This window comes from Balaenoptera physalus (genome assembly GCF_965194825.1).
Source record: "Balaenoptera physalus genome assembly, chromosome: 1".
Lineage (NCBI taxonomy): Eukaryota > Metazoa > Chordata > Mammalia > Artiodactyla > Balaenopteridae > Balaenoptera > Balaenoptera physalus.
Window position 1 is genome coordinate 174402967 of NC_138882.1, and position 19121 is coordinate 174422087.

General features: G+C 41.8%; 1 protein-coding gene and 1 long non-coding RNA gene across 17 annotated transcripts in view; one reads left to right on the forward strand and one right to left on the reverse strand.

The window, feature by feature from the left end:
* Positions 1 to 17936, forward strand: part of EYA3 (EYA transcriptional coactivator and phosphatase 3) — a 121272-nt gene extending 103336 nt beyond the window's left edge. For 15 of the 16 annotated variants that reach the window (XM_082440323.1, XM_082440314.1, XM_082440315.1 and 12 more), the window contains 5 exons: positions 1448 to 1608; positions 3919 to 4033; positions 5355 to 5476; positions 12173 to 12273; positions 14288 to 14770. In XM_082440323.1, the coding sequence (XP_082296449.1) occupies positions 1448 to 1608; positions 3919 to 4033; positions 5355 to 5476; positions 12173 to 12273; positions 14288 to 14368 (580 nt within the window). In that variant the 3' untranslated portion in view covers positions 14369 to 14770. Of the gene's footprint in view, positions 1 to 1447; positions 1609 to 3918; positions 4034 to 5354; positions 5477 to 12172; positions 12274 to 14287 lie in introns of all 16 variants that reach the window. The other variant, XM_082440313.1, reaches the window with a different exon arrangement.
* LOC309650350 lies at positions 3 to 9378 on the reverse strand. The gene is made up of 2 exons (XR_014257536.1): positions 9189 to 9378; positions 3 to 886 (listed from the first exon to the last, which is right to left on the reverse strand). It is a non-coding gene; the product is annotated as an uncharacterized lncRNA (long non-coding RNA).
* Positions 17937 to 19121: the final 1185 nt, after the last annotated feature.

The following is a 19121-nucleotide window of genomic DNA, read 5'->3' on the forward strand; positions in this document are numbered from 1 at the left end:
TCTTTTCATGTTAATTTGTTTTAATGTTTATCCCTTTTCATAGGCAAAAGTTTTTCCATGTGTCTACCCTAAAATTGTTTCCTCTGTGAATTCTCAAATCTAGAACAGAACTGGACACATCACTTAGTAAGGATGTAACCCTGTGGTGCCGAGAAGGATAGAAAGGTTTCACTTCTGGAGCAGATCCAGTCGTGTATGCTGTGTCTTGCACAGCCTTGGAGGGCACCAGTCTTAAGAGATTTTACTCACCTTAGGAAAAAGCCTGGTCTGAAGCAGTTTACAATCCACTCAACCCTAGTATTTTTTTTTTTCTCTCTTATACATATGGCTAACTAGTAATTACCTATCTTATGTCTTGGCAGCTTTATTTTCTTAAATATAGAATCTCACACTGAACTCTATTTTGACTTCTGATTGAACCAAGTTGTCTCTAATTCTGTCAGTCATTTGGAAATCTTGACTTAGGAAGTATTAATCCCTCCCAACCTGTTTAACTATATAATAGTTGTCTATTGCTGTGTAACAAATTACCCCAAAATTTAGTAGCTTAAAACAGTTACCATTTATCATCTCATAGTTTCTGTAAGTCAGGAACTTGAAAGTGACTTAGCTGGGTAGTTCTGAATCGGGGTCTCTGAGATTGAAGTCAAGATAGCTGAAGCCAAAACCATCTGAAGGCTTGGCTGGAGCTGGAGGACCTGCTTCCATGTGTGGCTGATAGGAGGAGGCCTCAGTGCTCACTATGTGCCTCTTCATGGGGCAGCTTGCGTGTTCTCCTGTGACAGCTGACTTCTTTTAGAGCAGGTGCTGTAAGAGAAGCCTGGTCTCTAAAGTCCAACACCATCGCTTCCACCACGTTCTGTTTATGTTCAAATACTGTCCATACCTACAGGGAGCAAAGTTAGAAGAGAGGAGTATTAAAGAATTTGTGGACATATTTTATAGCCACTACAGTGACCCATGAACTTAACTAAACTAGCCAACAGATCACTGAAGGAAAACATTCCCATTTTCTAACTATTATTAGAACTTGGGATTAGTCCCTTCCATTATTTTTTCACGTTTCTCCTTTTAACATAGTTGCAATCATTGTGTGTGTGTGTGTGTACACAAAAGTTTTGTATTCTGGGTTTTTTTCACTGTAAGGTATTTTCTGTCATTAATGAAAAGATGGTCTGTCTGAAGCCAGCCTCTAGGGGATGCTGGTGATTGAATTAGTCTTGCCTCTCTTGCTCTCCCTTTCCATCCTTTCTTTGATAGAAGTAATAGGGGTGAGATGGAGGACTGATGAAAAGATAGACTGTGACATACAGAGATTAAGAAAGAAGATTCTCAAAGCCTGGCTGTCAGATGTCAGGAATAGGACAGAAAATCAATCCCAGGTGGCATTCAACCAAAAACTCCATGCAGTATAGATTTTAATTTTCATCATCCTCTCTCTCTACAGCAACTACAGTTTCTCAACAGATGGTTTCAGTGGCTCAGGAGGTAGTGGCAGCCATGGTTCCTCTGTGGGCGTCCAGGGAGGTGTGGACTGGATGAGGAAACTGGCTTTCCGATACCGAAAAGTGAGAGAAATCTATGATAAGCATAAAAGCAATGTGGCTGGTAAGTGTGGCATACAACCAGCTAATTTTCTGTTTTGTTCTGACTTCCTGTTTTTTTTTCCAGGGTTTGCTTAGGGCTCCCTGACTTATGAATTTGTGCCACAGTAACATTTTAACTCTGTATTTAAAAAACAGGTTTGATGGAAACCCTCTGGGGAGGAAGCTCTGCATTTCTCATGGACTTCTCTTGGTATAACTTCGCAAAGTTCTCTTGTTCTTTTTAGATAGATGCCTTTTTTAAAGGAAATGTGTTCCATAGATTATGTTTGATGGCATGTGTTTTTTTCTGGGGGTCACAACTACTATCAGTAATATTTAATAGGTTGCCATATTTTTGAACAGATTTACATAGCCATCGGGACAAGTCAGGTAGAACTAGCAACCAGGTTTATAGTGGATGGAAAACTAGGTCCAGGATGATAGGTTGGCAGTATCCGTGCATTGTGATTTGAAGGACCTTGGAAATTCTTTCTGCCCAGATAGATCTCAAATGTCAGGTGCCATTATGCCTAAAATTCTATTATTTGGAATTAATTAATTAGCCATAGATTGTTCAAATTAGAAGAGACATTAGGGAACTAATCTAAATCCTTCATTTTGCACTTGAGAAAATTGATGGTCCATCATGAGGGTAACAAGGTCGGGTCACATAACAAATTAGTGACCATACCACAACTGGAATCCCGAACTCTTGGTCCACTGCACTTTACATTCATGAAATTCCTTTTTTAGTGATATACCCTTGTGAGAAAATATTGAAAACTGTGAACCATCGCCCTCAAACACCTCCATCTGCACAAACTGTTGCGTGAAGTTTCAGGGATTCCATAGACTGCCTAGAAGTATATTACGTCAGGTCAAGAGAGCCCTCCTACCTACCATACCACTACTACAGTGTGGGGCAGAAAGTAAAAACAGGGCTTCAAAGATCAGTTTGGTGCATTCCTGTTACAGTGCTCCAATACCAGAAAAAATCATAGGCATCTGGGCTTTTGGGAATCTAATTTATTTACTTTTTTCAGATTCCTTTCTTTACTGCTTTTTTTTCTTCATGATTCAGAGCCAGTACTTTTTATTTTGGTAACCAAGTCTTTTTGCTCTTTCTCTCTCGCAGACATTAGCCTTTCTTTTGTTCGTTTTCATATACAACCTAAGTCTCTGGTCCTTTCTCTGCCCAGTGAGTGTCTGGACCTTGTTTCCTGAAGAAAGTGATATATAACCCTCTGTGAGAATCCCCTGAGCCCACCCTGGGGAACATAGTAAAAGTAATATCCACCTGTATTTTGTAAAATATGAATTAACAAAAGTGCCACATGATATTAGTTAAATATATGACATATGCGTGCTTATGTATATGTCATACATGACGTATAGATACTTGTTTGGTTTTTGTTTTGTTTTATCAGAAATTTTGAGAGTCATCTAATTCTAGGCTTGCATTGTGAAAAACCATCAGACTGAAAACAAATTATACACAGTTCTACTCATAGAGATGACTTCTGTTTTTATGGAGTGTTGGTAATAGAATGCAGAATTTCTCTTTTTACCTTCACTACAGAAAATTCAGAGCCAGGTTTATTATTTGAATATTGTAACTCAAGTGTCAGGTAACGTGCTCCCATCAGATGAATTGTTTTTTGTTTTGTGCTTAATCATCTGATCTTAAAGAAATGTTTTAGTCTCTTATCAGCTGGAGTTGTTTCAGAAGTACAGTACAAATAAATGACATTCAGAAAGCTGGTGATTCAGCCTGGGATCTCAGGTTGATGTGTTCTGAAGGGGGTGAGAGCAGTCACTGTGGGAGCAGTGTATGATAGTGGGAAGATTTCTGAGACCAAAAGCCACTAACTTGCTGTGTATTCTCAGGCAGCCGCCTTTCCTCCGTGGGCCTCAGTTTCTTTAGAAAGAGATTGGAAATGCTGTGGACTCTCCATCTGTAATTTTTCCCCCTTTGGTTCTTGATGTCACATCTAAAGCAGTGCTACTCAAAGTATGGTCCACTGGTCTGCAAATTATGTTACCGGTTGGTGATGAAAGAAAGAGCCTCTGCCAGAACCTAATCACAGTGTTTCTATCAGCTGATTTTGTTGTTGTGATTATGCACCTCCCACCTCCCCCAGCAAAATATTCTGGTGAAGAAAGTAAAAAAGGCATTTTGAGTAGGCTAGGGTTTTATCAAGGAGAGAGATGTGTTAGCTCAGAAGAATATTTCAGTAACTCACACTGTTTCCAAATTGAATTTAGAAGTCGCTTTCTCTATGCCAGCAAGGATGTTGTCAAATGATGAATGTGTCTACTTTTATTCCCAAAGGGCTCCTCAGTCCCCAGAGAAAGGAAGCGCTGCAGAGACTAAGAGCAGAAATTGAAGTTCTAACAGATTCCTGGTTGGGAACTGCACTGAAGTCCTTGCTTCTCATCCAGTCCAGGTATGGAAATAACTCTTTCGTTTTCATCCTCTCAGAGAGACGCTTTCTCCCACCCTAGTCCAGGATAAGCCATTCCCTAAAACAGACTGTGGGACAGGGCTGAGAAGAGTTCACATGATGCAGAGAAGTATTCGGTTAGGTGGGAGGCAAGGTCATTTTACTCTAAAAGCACACCGAAGAGTTTTGAAAGCTTTTTTCTTTTCTCTTACTTTTTGCTCACTAAATTATACTCAGTAACCCAGAATCTCCAGCCCAGGACGTGGGTGGGCCTGGTGACATCAAAGAATACATGTAGGAAGCTATATCACAAATATCCTAAGTGTAGGAAGCGCCAGAGAAATGTAGCAAAACCTACTCGGGAAGTTGGGATTCAAAAGAAAAAGAGTACAGGGTCTTCCCTGGTGGCACAGCGGTTAAGAATCCGCCTGCCAGTGCAGGGGACACGGGTTCCAACCCTGGTCCGGGAAGATCCCACATGCCGCAGAGCAACTAAGCCCTTGCACCACAACTACTGAGCCTGCTCTCTGGAGCCCGCGAGCCACAACTGCTGAAGCCTGTGCGCCTAGAGCCTGTGCTCCGCAACAAGAGAAGCCACCACAATGAGAAGCCCGCGCACGCAAGGAAGAGTGGCCCCCGCTCGCTGCAACTAGAGAAAGCCCGCGCATGGCAACGAAGACCCAACACAGCCAAAAATAAATAACTTGAAAAAAGAAAAGAAAAAGGGTACATTAAGCAGATTAAGGAGATTTGAGCTTGAAGCTTAGAATGGGAAATAAATACATACCCTTATTTGTCCCTCCCTTAAAGCAAGAATTCCAGATTCACAGCCTACTAAACAGTAAAACTGACACCAAGGGGTGGATATCTGTGAAGGTAAAGGACTTGTGAAAATAATATGTATTCTGAAATTTATGTTGCCATTGTGTGATGAGCAGAGAGGACTTCAGTCATGTCTCAATCAGATGAAATGGCACTGTAACTGAAAGCCTCATTGTGTTTTCTGGAGTGTGGTATCAGTGCCGTGGGTCGGTGGGGTTTGCTAACGATGCAGTGAGCTAGAATGGTCAGAAGGAAGTGAGGCGAGAATCAAGTTGCTGCTCTGTGTCCACCACAGAAATCTCTGTCCTTTAATTGGGAAAATAAATAAACCTGAGATAATTAGAGCAAAAAGTGAACACTGGCACTGAACAGATACCATGCCAGGCACTTTGAGGTTAATTTTTCACAAGTAGGTCCTACAGAGAAGAGCCATTTGAATTCTTGTTCGCAGGTTGGTTTGATTTCACCTTTTTCTTTTCTTTTCCCTCTTTCTCCCTTCCAGAAAGAATTGTGTGAATGTTTTGATCACTACAACCCAACTGGTTCCAGCTCTGGCCAAGGTTCTCCTTTATGGGCTAGGAGAAATATTTCCTATTGAAAACATCTACAGTGCTACCAAAATTGGTACAGTTTCAATTCTGTTTCTTGTCAACTAGCCTTACAATAATACTTGCTACTTAGGATGTGCTTATTATTTACCAGTTCCTCAGTTAGACACTTTAAATATACATATATCTATAATCCTCACAACATTCTTCTCCTGACATTACTGATGGGGCAGTTCAGGCTTATCAGTTATGTAGTTTGCTCAAGACTTCACAGCTAGTAAGTTACATAAACAGGATTCGAATCCAGATCTGTCGGACTTAAAATTTATCATGCTCTTTTCTTTTATAATATTTGAAAGAACATAATACCTAGTTTAGAAATCCACTATGCCTCATTTCAAATTCCTCTTTCACAGAGAGTGTACTGTAATGTAGTATAATCAAAAAAGCACTAGATTAAAAATCAAGGACTAAGATATATACTTTAAAATGGTTAAATCCCTCACACTCGTTAGGATAGCTGCTATCAAAAAAAAAAAAAAAAACAAGTGTTGGCAAAGATGTGGAAAATTTGGAACCCTTGTGCACTTCTGGTGGGATTGTAAAATGGGGCAGCTGCTGTGGAAAACGGTATAGCGGTTCCTCAAAAATTAAAAATAGAACTATCACATGATCCAGCAATCCCACTTCTGGGTATATATCCAAAAGAATCCAAAGCAGATCTCAAAGAAATATTGGCACACCTATGTTCATAGCAGCATTATTCATAGTAGCCAAGAGGTGGAAGCAACCCAACTGTCCATCAAATGAACAGATAAACAAAATGTGGTAATACATACAGTGGGATATTAGTCAACCTTAAAAAGGAAGGAAGTCCTGTCATATGCTTACTATATGTATGAACCTTGAAGACATTATGCTAAGTGAAGTAAGCCAATCACAGAAAGACAAATACTGTATGTTTCCACTCATGTATAAGGTACCTAGAGTAGTCAGATTCATAGAAACAGAAAATAGAATGGTGGTTAATAGGAGCTTGGGGAGAGGGGAAATAGGGAGTTGTTGCTTAATGGGTATAGAATTTCAGTTTTGTAAGATGAAAAGTTCTGGAGAACTATTGCACAACAGTGTGAGTATACTTAATATTATTGAAACGTATATTTTTAAATGGTTAGGATGGTAAATTTCATGTTATGTGTTGTTCTACCATACTTTTTTGAAAAGGAAAAACAAAAACAAAAAACTAAGGACTAGGATAGAGTCCTAACTCCCCCACTTATTCGCTCTTAGGGAAATTACTGTATCTCCTGAGCCTCAGTTTTCTCATATAAGATGAAAAACTACCAGAGAGGTTTTGAAAATCAAATGAGACTGTGTATGTGAAGATATTTTTTATCCCCTAAAAATGTATTCAGTTCTAAGTACATGAAATAGTAAGTACTCGATAAATATTTGCTGAATTGATTAATGAATTGGCACCAGATTTATATAAAACCAACTTGCTCGGCTGAGAAGGCAGCAGAATGTGTCACTCTAATCTTATGTGCTGTACATGGTCCGGGGAAAGAGGACTATGACCGCTATCTCCTTACCCCTCCAGACCCTTTAGTCTGTGCCTACAGTTCCTACTTCCCTACTGCAGCCACGGAGACAGTCCTCATTTGAAGATAAGCTGTAGTTATCTACTAGATTAAAAAATGTCAGGCATTGCCAAAGCACTCAGAATATAGCAGTGACAAAATCCTCTGTCCTCATGGAACTTACCTTCAGTCAGTGGTGCTCGGATAATTGGGTGATCCATACGGGGGAAAAAAGCAGATTCTGTATTCCTTCTTTATGCTATTTGCAAAAATAAATTCCAGGTGGATAAAAAATTTACCATGAAAAGCAAAACGTTAATTTTTAGAAGAGAAAATAGAAAAGTATCTGTATGACCTTAAGGTAGGGAGGGATCTCATTTAAGAGACCCCAAAAATAGTACTTAAAAAACAAAAACAAAAAAATGAACATTTTGATTGCGTGAAGCTTTTAATTTTATATACAGTGAAAGATGACATAAAGTGACAAGACAAGTCACAGACTGGGAGAAGATACTTGCAATACATTTACTTGTTGATTAGTGTACAGAATCTATAAAGAACTCCTGCAGATCAATAAGCAACAGACAACATAATTTTTAAAAGTAGGCACAAACCTTGGAGCAGCCAATTTGCAGAAAAGGTAACCCAAATTGTTAGTAAACATATATGAAAAGTTTTTTAACCTCACCAATTAAGGATCTGCAAATTAAGGAAATGCAAATTAAAATGTGATGCCTTTCTCGTCTATTAGATTGACAAAAATTTAAGTCTGACAGTGCCAAACTTTGTCAAGGAAATGAGAACTTACTCTGCTAGTGGGATTGAAAATGGATATAACTTTTTGGAAAACAGTTTGTCAATGTTTAGTAAAGTTTGAGATGTGCATAACCCTATGACCAAGCAAATCTACTTTTAGATATTTATACTCGAGAGCAGGGGTCTCAGACTATAACCCACGTACCAAATTCTGCCCACTGCCTGTTTTTAGAAAGTTTTATTGAAACAGAGCCATGCCTAATCATTTCCATAGCTGCTTTCACACTACAGTAGCACAGTTGAATAACTGCAACAGAGATCATATGACCTGCAAAGCTTGAAATATGCCAACACCTTCCCTTGAGTTATTCTCATTTGCACAAGGAGATATGTGCAAGGATTTTTTTTTTTTGATGCAGCCTTGTTCATAGTAGAAAATAATTAGAAACAGCACGTGAACCTGTCTATGAACAGAAAATAGAATAGTCAAACAATGGAATACTGTATAGCAGCAAAAGTGAATGAACTGGGGCTTCCCTGGTGGCGCAGTGGTTAAGAATCCGCCTGCCAACGCAGGGGACATGGGATCGAGCCCTGGTCTGGGAAGGTCCCACATGCCACGGAGCAGCTAAGCCCGTGCGCCACAACTACTGAGGCCCGCGCATCTAGAGCCCATGCTCCACAACAAGAGAAGCCACCGCAGTGAGAAGCCCGCGCACCGCACCGAAGAGTAGCCCCTGCTCACCGCAACTAGAGAAAGCCCCTGCGCAGCAACGAAGACCCAACGCAGCTAAAAATAAATTAATTAATTTTTTTAAAAAAAGGTGAATGAACTAAAACTACATATATCGCTAAGGATTAGTATTAAAAACAATGCTGAACACAAAAAACACATTACAAATAGTATGTACAGTATATAATTTATATACAGGTAAAAAATGTTCACAATAATAGCCATACATTGTTTATGGATACACGCTCAGGAAGAGAAAGGAGGAGGAAGAATGTCATCAAGTAGGGGTAAATAGAAAACTTCAAATAAATCTGTACGATCTCATTTTTATATTTTTTTATCTAAAGCAACTCTAAAGTGTTAAGATTTGATAAAGCTGGGTTGGTGGTAGCTATATAGGCATTTATTTTTTATTGTTCTTTTTTGTATGGTTGAATTATTTCATTTACAAGGGCTTTGATGGGGGAGATACATCTGTAACCCCCCTTCAGATTTTGCTACTGCTGCCCCTGCTTTACTATGCATTTTCTAAGAACTCAGAGCACTCGCTAACCTTCCCACACCTGAAAGGTAGATTTCTGTGGTGCTTGATACTGCATCCTGGCACTCAGAGGCTCATCAAACTAATGGACATGATTTTATTCCTTCTGACAGTAAGTGTGCTTATTTGGTGATTTTCTCATTTCCTCCAGAGCTAATTAGCAGAGCTACAGTGGTACCTGGCGCCATGGTAACCACAGTGAGAGGCTTGAGGCTTTCGTTTACAGAACTATGAGATGAGAGCAGGGAAAGGAAATGTTTGTTCGGTTCCTCTGAAATGGTTTCAGAATTGCAGTTCTCTTAATGGACACTCTGTGATCTGGAATTAAAGAGAATTCTCAAAATCATTTCTGAAAATGTCCGAAGTCTTTTTTTTTTTTTTATAAGGCATCTTTGAGAAGTTATCTTTTTTTTTTTTAAATTTTTTATTTATTTATTTTTATTTATTTATGGCTGTGTCGGGTCTTCGTTTCTGTGCGAGGGCTTTCTCTAGTTGCGGCAAGTGGGGGCCACTCTTCATCGCGGTGCGCGGGCCTCTCATTATCGCGGCCTCTCTTGTTGCGGAGCACGGGCTCCAGACGCGCAGGCTCAGTAGTTGTGGCTCACGGGCCCAGTTGCTCCGCGGCATGTGGGATCTTCCCAGACCAGGGCTCGAACCCGTGTCCCCTGCACTGGCAGGCAGATTCTCAACCACTGCGCCACCAGGGAAGCCCTGTCCGAAGTCTTTTTTTAAATTAATTAATTTATTTATTTTTGGCTGCGTTGGGTCTTCGTTGCTGTGTGCAGGCTTTCTCTAGTTGCAACGAGTGAGGGCTACTCTTTGTTGCAGAGCATGGGCTCTAGGCGCGCGGGCTTCAGTAGTTGTGGCTCGTGGGCTCAGTAGTTGTGGCACGCGGGCTCTAGAACACAGGCTCAGTAGTTGTGGTGCACGGGCTTAGTTGCTCCGCGGCATGTGGGATCTTCCCGGACCAGGGCTCGAACCCGTGTCCCCTGCATTGGCAGGCGTATTCTTAACCACTGTGCCACCAGGGAAGCCCAGAAGTCTTTCTGATAGAGGAAACCCAAGAACCTAATCTTCTCCAAAGGCTTGGTTGGTCTTGCAGTTACAGCTTCTATCGCTTGACATTTGGTAAGCTGAGTAGTCTTTGGTTTTATCCTCCTGAACAGGAAAGCTCATCTCTAGGATTGTTTTGAAAGTATAAAATGGAAGCAGTGTATTTACCAGCTGTATTGGAATTATTTTTTCATATGGCTACTTCTTTACCCTGAGCTGTTAATAACTCACTCTTAATCCTTTTAGAGGAAACATTCCTAATTGTATTTCTTCCTTGATCATTGCAGGCCAGGACAATGAAAACATCTTTATGTCCCTGTCTTCTAAATATGAGACATTCCCTTTGTTGGGTCTTAGGGGAAATTTCTAAAATCCTACTGACTTAAAAGTTTTTTCTATAAATCATAAATTAGACTGTGGGTCTGGCAGAGGTTGGCTTAGGTAAGGACCTAATGGTTGGAATGGAATTAGACAGATAACTCTTTAACACTTAATAAGAACATGTTAAGAACTCATTATTAGTTGAATTATTTAATGTTTAAATTGGGGCTCAAGGCATAGAGTAGAGCGCTCCATCCCCTTAATCATTTGTGAAATTAAAATGTATTTACGTAGCAAACATGGATTGAATGCTTGATATGAACGTAAGGTGTGACAATGCTATTATAAAATGGTAGCACTGAAAGGGACCTAAGTGCACCTAAGCCAAGCCTTGTATTAAGAGTGGGAGACTGAAGCCCCAAGTGGACTAGTGTCTGGTCCAGGTTTGAGGTGCCACCTGGGCTAGGCATGTCATAGACTTGCAGTTGCTTAGATGTACCAGTCAGGACTTCTGAGTATGGGTGTAAAGATTCTTGTCAGTTATGATGCAGTCATCTTAGATTTGTGTATTTCTATATTTGTATATTTATTACAACAGTTTTCCAGCAGATGGCATTCAAGTGCCTTGAGGAAGAGGCACCTTTTTCTTATTCAGACAGGAACCCTGGTGCTAAGTCACTGAATCTGGCAAGAAGATAGGATGAGAAAGTTAATGGAGCAGGATATAAAAAGGAAGCAGAGTTAGCACCTTGCTTAACTGAAGAAGGTGGCAGAAGCAGGGAAATAAAGCGTAAGAGATGGTGAAGGAAGAGCAAGAGAAATAATTTTCTTTTTATTTACTTAGGCAAGTACAGTGTCTTTGCCGTAGCAGTATTATGTGTGCATGTTCAGGTGTTGGTTCCAGGTAGGATTTGAATTTTGATACATTGCCGTGTTTCTAAGAGCTGTCTGCAGTGGATTTAAATCACCCATTTCCCAAGGTTAATGTCATTGATACAGGATCTCAGTTGCAGTTACACAGTATAATAGGAGATTCCAGATGTGACAAATAGTGCTGCCATATTCATTGGTACTCTGAGACTCCTCCCCTCCTGAAAGACATAAGGCCTAGGACTAGGACTGTTTCTGGGAAATGTAGAGTTGGAAGGAAATGGCTTTTTTCCTAATTACTAACCGGAAATCGGGGACTTCCACTTTTTTCTTACGCTAACGGTTTCCCCTCAAAAATCGTCCTTTTGTCATGGCACAATGACCAGAGCCTAGACTCTGGAGTCAGAGGCTCAGAGTCTAGCTACTAGCTTGTTTGTGATCTGGGGCAAGTCACTAATCCTTTGTGTTCATTTCCATCTATCAGAGTAGGGGATGGGACCCATCTCACCTGATTATTTTGAGAATTAAGTGAAGGAACACTTTGAAACTGCTTTGTATGCTGTAAAGTACAGGAGCTGTGGAAGAGGGAGGGAGTGTGCACAGCTCTCATACTGTGTTTATAGAAACATCCCACACTAAGATCTTAGGTACTTCACCCTCAGTGTGAAAGTTAAAATAAGAACCTAGAGAGCACAGTGCCTAGAAAGTCTGTTGTGTGAATGGCACAATTTCACATTCTTTGGGCAGAGGGCCTGTTGGATCTCTAGCTACCACCCCTGCTCCCCACCAAGCAAACCACATGGGCTGCCCTGATTCTGTCTAAGCACAGGCAGGTGAACCTAGCAGCAGCCCTTTTCTTTGGTATTGAAAAAAAGAAAGGGAGGAATGTCCTAATAGGAAATTTCTTTTTCTCATCAGGTAAGGAGAGCTGCTTCGAGAGAATTGTGTCGAGGTTTGGAAAGAAAGTCACATATGTAGTGATTGGAGATGGACGAGATGAAGAAATCGCAGCCAAACAGGTAACCATGGCAAAGTAAATAGTCTATATGGGAATACATTGGGCAATTAGAAAAATGGTAAAACTCAGAAATCGTAGTAATCTGTTGTGCATTTACAGTGTTTTCCCTTCCTCCTCTTCCTCTCCCATTTTTCTTTTAAAAGAAAGAAAGAGGGTCATTTTTTTCCCCATGCAGAGTTTTCCCTGTAAGTTGTTAGATCCTCCCCTTCTCTCTCCTCCCTGCCGCTCTAAAATCTTAAAATCTTTGAGCCCTGCTACAAGGACGCCCATCATTAAACCTGACGTGGGCCCCATCTTCCATCTTCGTCTTAGAGGTCAATGCTTTCTCAAGAGCGTGAGACTTTACCACTAAAGGCCAATCATTCAGACTTTTCCAGGCTTCAGAGTCTCAAAAAACCAGTGCGATGAATTGGGAGTTGTTTAGAGAAAGTCCTTCCTGCTCCTGAGCCCTGGAAAGATTATTCTGATGTTAACCTCCTTGCTGTGCAGGTCCCAACCCCAGGTCATCCCTTTTTAATACAGGAAACAGTAGATTAAAAAAGTCTTGGCTATGGAGTCTAAAATCAGACAGTTCACATCTCATCCATTTACTAGCTGTGTGACTTTAGACAATTTACTTATCCTCTTTGAGAATCTTCATCTGCTAAATGGACCTACAGAAGTTCCTTCCCTCTCTACCCCAGTTTTCTTCCAGCAACTCTGTTTCTTAGACTTGAAGGCAGTGGGTTGCCAACTAGAACCATCTGTCCTGATTTTCTCCATCTAGTTAAAACACAAACCTTCAGCAGCTGTTAATGAACTGTTAGATTGGTAATCAGTGGCATTATTACCTCATTATGTTTTCATTTGCCACTTTATGTAGCAATTCAAGGACTTTTTTTTTTTTTTTAATGTGTTATCTCCAAAGCTTTAATTCTAAAGTGCTTGTTGCCCTCTGGGGAAGACACTAGTGGATGTAGGCATCAGTGCCTCTTGGTCTGAAGAAGAAGGGAGTGGGGGAGATAGAAGAACAACTCAAGTCATTATCAGACTTTGTGTCTCTAAGCAGATGCTTCTAGTCATCTGCCACAGAGTGCACCCATTGGAAAATGCCTTAGATCTCAGTCTCCTCCCTCTGAGGGATCTTTTCTGCACCCTCTGTGACAGAAGACTTTCTAGTCCTTGCTTGAATACACCTAAGGGTGAGGAGACTGCTTCCCAGGTATCCTGTTCCACTGTGGGGTCGTCCAGGCTCTTAGGATGTTCCTCCTTCCATTGAACTAAAATTTCTGTTTTGTATCCTGGTCCTAATCTGGCACTTCTGAGCACAACATAACAAGTCTGCTTCCTCTTCAGTATATTCAAGGCCTTTTAAATATTATGTGTGAGCAGCAGGCTTGAAAAAGCACTGAGCTACATGCCAAAAGAACTGTGTTCTAGGACTTTCAGTATTCCAGGTAACTTGCAACCAGTCTGAACAAAATGATTAGTAAAGCTAATTTCTGTCAGCTTTATAGAACATGGTTTCCAACACTCATGTTTTTCAAAGCCCTTCTTTAAAATATGGCTTCCAGAATGGCACACAGTATTCTGGATATAACTCTGATCACATAATATAGTGGGATTATTATTTTCTAGGTCTCTATGTTCTTCATCTTGGTCATGGACAAGATTTGGGCTTTGCAGCTCTGAACCTTATAGAAAATAGACTATCCATAAAAAAATGTAATACTATATTAATACTGATTTCTTACGTGGGTCATTTTGTTTGATCCTGAGGATTGTACACAGTAGCTAGAACAGAGTTACCACTGAAACCTAATAAAAATCTCTCACGTCTGTAAGTGTCTTGTAGTATACATATGTCCCTATACACATGACTTACTTGATCCGTATGACAGTCTTATGAGGTGGGCAGGAGTAAGGAGGGTTACCAAGCACTTTGGGGAGAGGTCTGTGGAGGAAGGGGCGTGGGTAAATACAAGCTCCCAAAAGAAGTTGGGTTAACCAGTTCCCCTCCCTCCTCCCCCTTCCAGCACAACATGCCCTTCTGGAGGATCACAAACCACGGAGACCTGGTGTCCCTCCACCAGGCTTTGGAGCTTGATTTTCTCTAAGAACTGGAATGAAGAGCCTTCCCCGCGAGCTCCTTTTCACTCCTGAAAGGAGCTAGAGACCGGAACCAACTGGGAACTCTTTCTCCATGGAATGCTGGCGAGAACACAATCAAAACCAACAGCTGCAAGAGATGAAGCTTATTTTTGCTAAGAGCAAGCTGCAGCCCCGTGTTCATCCTCGCGTAGGAGCGGAAGACAGTTGGATTGAGAGAACAATAGACTCACCACAGCTACAGTGCTTTTAATTCTTCTGGGTTTTGTTTTGTTTTATTTTGTTTCAAAATAAATGAAGAAAAAGAAAAGGAAATTCTTGGGGCAGACTTGCACTCTGCGTCCATGACCAGATTGAGAACTGCCATTAACTTGTGGTGATAGGATAAACGCAGCAGACTTTTATAATAACATCTCTTGCAGTCTTTGTAATCTCCTTAGCTGTAGAACATATTCCCAGTGAATGTATATGTTATTTTTATAGGTAAGGGTCTGGTCTCTGAAGCAGGTTCCTCCCCTCTTTCTAGCAAGAGCGGGGCGTGTAAAGTTTCCTTGGGAAATCGCACCTGAAATATCTGAGATACCTCTCTGTGGCAGTAGCGCCTCCTCAGCTGCTCCAGTGGTCTGCTCTCAAGGGTGGGCGCCTTCCTGCTCCTCCATCTCCTGGTTGGCTGAACTGTGAGGCCTGGGACACTGATTGACTTTAGACTTTGCTGTTTCCCATCCTAGAAGCCTTAGTCCCCTTTCCAGTCCCTCTCCCCTTTCACCAAATGGCACAACCCTAGAAACTCCTTCTCTTAGACAGTAAATTGTAAGCCTTCAGCTTGACTCTTAGTCAAAGAGTATGTCCCAAGGGGCTTACCTCCAAACTGGAGAGAAGAACTAAGGCTTCTTAGGAATTTCCACTTCTTTGGCTCTTGAAACAAGAAGATTCCACCTTTTCCTCCTGCAGAGAAGCACCCTTCCCCAACACATGCTCACCTCTACAGCGCCCTCGCCCTTTTTAGTCATCCGTGCTGGGCTCTTGGCCCTTTCCTGCCCTCTGTACCTCATGTCCACCCCCATGCAGCTCTGGCCAGTCCCCAGGCTTTGGACCCAAGTAGTCAAATCAAGTCTGAGAAAAGGTTCATAATCACATTTTGGCCAAAACTACGAAGGGATTTGACTTTCTTTGAATCCTTTAAGCCCTGTGAAAGGTATTCTGGACACATATTTACCCAGATCTCAGCCTGAAACTGAAGAACAGATTGCCATGATCACAACCCAGTTTTCCCATGGAATACCCTTCCCGCTTCTCAAATCCCATTCTAAAATGGGAAACCAGAAGGCCAGAAACACTTTCCTGATTTAAATGAGGTGGTAGACCCCCTACTCCATGCCTGAAAACTCAAATCTTGGGCCAAATGCAGGAACATCTCTCAACCTGACTTCTGGGAGGATCGGCAGGTGCCCAGGCACTGGTCGCAGCCTTCAGTCCAGCTGTGTGTGTGGATGCCCCATCCCTCCGAGACTGGCCTGGGCATCTGCTCAGGCAGAATAAACTTCCGTAGAGCTGAAGAAGTTCGGCCTCCTCCAGGTTGCACAGAGAGAGGTGCAGTCTGGGTCCTTAGTAGGAGGCATCCTTGACCAACCGCAGCTATAAATGCTTGTACTCAGAGATTCTGCATATCCATTTTCAGAGATGTTGCAGCACAAAGGGGTCAGATTCCTTCCAAAGCCAGATCACCCAGAGAAAGGCTGGTATACACACATTCCCTCAGAACTGATGGAGAAAGTGCTTCATGACTCAGTTTTAGAGAAGATGTGTTTGGAGAGGAGCTCAAGTCAGTGCTCATTACTTAGCTGCCTCTTTGGCCTGTTTCCTTTGGACGGGAAATACAAAGTCTGAGGCAGACCTTCTCGGTCTGAGTTCAGCATAGTTGCCCAGATGCTGCTCTGCCTTGCTTGGTAATTTATCTTAGAGTGCTCTAGGGTGGGTCTGTACTTCCAGGCCCCAAGCCCTCCCCGTACTGGCAGTAGAGCTGTTGGTTTCTTGCCCTGGACATAGGCCACCCTGTTGGTGCTGTGCTTCAGGCTGATGAGGCTGCAGAGCGGTACCCACGTCGTGCACACAGGTCCGCACACACACACTTCCCTCTCCCTGCCCGCTGGGAGAAGCTCTTTATTCCTAGAATATGACTTGGACTCCTTTTTCGATGGCCTTTTCCCTCCTGCTCTGACTGCACGGCTTAGGTCTTTGCAAAAGGAACTTGAAATTGGCTAAGAGAGGTGAGGAAGCTCTCTGAGCAGTGCCGCCTTTGCTCTTTTCTGGTTGTTTAGAGGGTAGACAGGAAATGGAGCTTCCTGGCTCCTCTTTGCCAAAATGAATTGTTCAGGGAATCCAGTGCTCTTCTTGGACCCTGTGTTTTCCTCTTCCCCAGCACAGAGGTCTGGAGAGGAAAATAAGTAGGCAGCACCACGAGCTCTTGGAGGCTGAGGTCGAAAGGATACTGTGGGTCCTTTCGTCAAGGGGGAAGCCCTCTTTACTAGAAAGAGTCCCCATGGGATAAGCCACATGATGAGTCCTTTTCCCAGCTGGGCACCGTGGGTTCTGTAAGATGGGTCTGCACATTTCGTGGTGAGAGCTAGGCCGTCTCTAGTAGGGAATCTGGAGTTGTCAGCTGTGTCCTGGGTTTAAGAGGTGGCTTTACTTTCGAATGTAAAACTGTGCCTTAGCGTCACCCTGTCCGGTGCCCCTGGGGCAGCTGGTGGTGTCCAGGAGAATGGATGCCTGCTCCAGATTTAGATGCCTACTTGGGCTTTTATTTGGTTTGGGGTATCCCTGTCTTCTGCTCTGCAAGTTGGGGGAGCAAAGCTAGTGTCCCAGGAGACTTGTGCCACAGCTTGTTCGCAGTTTACACAAACTTGTTCGCGTTAAGGCTCCAAGCAGAATCTGATTGGCAAACTCCAGCTGCAGTATATGGAGCTTCTAGATGTTCACTACCTTGAATGGGTGTCAGTGCCACTGAACCATGGGGGAGAGGAGTCGAGCGGCAGAGCCACGCTCTCCCTCTTCCTGGGAGAGCAGTGGTCTAAGCCAAGGGCTGGTGAGCTTGGGGCCTTCCTCTCCTCGCTGCTGCAGGAAGGGGGCAGTTAGGACCCCTCTTAAGCAGGCTTCTGTTTCTTACCACTAACTTGGCTTCCTTTTTCATCCAGAAGTTGGAATTCCCCAAATACCCTGTAGAGGCCAAATCTGAATTCTGAGATTTTGAAATATCTTAAACCACGAGAGAAAGTCTAGTTCTGTCCCACCTCTGAGCAGCAGGCCCTCTGTCCCTTCCTCTCTGAGTCAGACAGCTCTAGCAAGCAAGGTTCCTTGGCTAGTTCCTAATGCACTGATGGGAGCCATCCCATTAAGGACGACTTCTACTCAAAACATGACCCTCTGGACTTCAGATGCCTCATTTAGCAGGAAAAGGCACTGATTAGATATATTTATGTGACTGCGGGCATTTGTGGCTGTAGAGTCCTTGACCATAATGTTATATGTAATGGGAACTATCTTATAAACTTGAAAAAATAAAGTTTTTATTTTCTATATGGTTTGCTCCTGTGTCTTTTCTGAGTAGGATCAGCCCAGTTGCCCAGCTGAGTAGGCTTCTAAGTAGGGCTTCATAAAAAATCAGAAGAGCTCATTAGAAAGATGGCACCCTTTCAGTAACTGAGTCATTAATTTCACGAAAAGAAACAAACAAACCATTTGGTATAAATAAATGAGAAAATAAACTAAATATTTTAAAATAATTTGCAAGGGAAAGTTTATTTCTTAATTGTTTCTAAAATACATCACTTTTCAAAGTTTAGGACTGGAACACCAAGAGATTTCATTTGCTGTCAAATGTGCTGAAATTTAATTATTAAAAAAATCAACACCTTGCTGTGCTGAGCTTAAAATGCAAAAGCAATAAAACTGACAAATTGATATCAAACTGTTTGATTTGGCTTGTTTTCATGTTACATCAACTACTTTTTTCATTTCTTTAGATGTGAGTCTGACTGTTCATTGGTCTGGAAAACAGTCAGGAATCCTTTTGCCTTTTATTCCAGTAGAGATTAGAATTGGGTTCTAGCTTCCAAGTACCATACATGTCAGACTATAAGATGTATTTTTCCCCAAATTAATTCCCCCCAGAAAAGAGGGGGGTTGCCTTGTATTCTGAGGCATTAAATCTTTTCATCAGAAGATGCACATTTTGAGCCACAATATTGTTGAAGCAAACTTGTTAATCGGTCAGAAGTACAGGTATCAGAGTGTTATTAGTTTTTAAGCCCAAAGAGTAAACATCTCCATCTCCCCCCTCCAATAGGTATAACATCTGCACGTTTCTCAAGAACCTTTCCGGTGGCAGGTTAAAATGAGCAAATCAAGAGCTTTTTTATTCTTCAAAAACAAGTTTCTTGACATAAAAAAAAAAATGGAAATCTTCAAAGGAAATTTCTAATTACAAGTAACATCACTGTCATCTTTTTAAAATTCTTGATTCTGTAAACTTTATTTACAAATGAAACGACCACTAAATTCCACAGCTTTTTAAATTACATACGTGTTACCCTCGTTTGACAATTTCATCTAGAGAATACAGATGAGAGCTTGGCCAAAAAATTAAGCATCTTTTTGGATTTTTCTCAGGGGAAATAGCCTAAGACACTACACTGCGTCATCTGTTTGGGCATGTATGGCATCTCCCCAGAGCCTAGTCTTCTCCACATATGACAGGAAGAA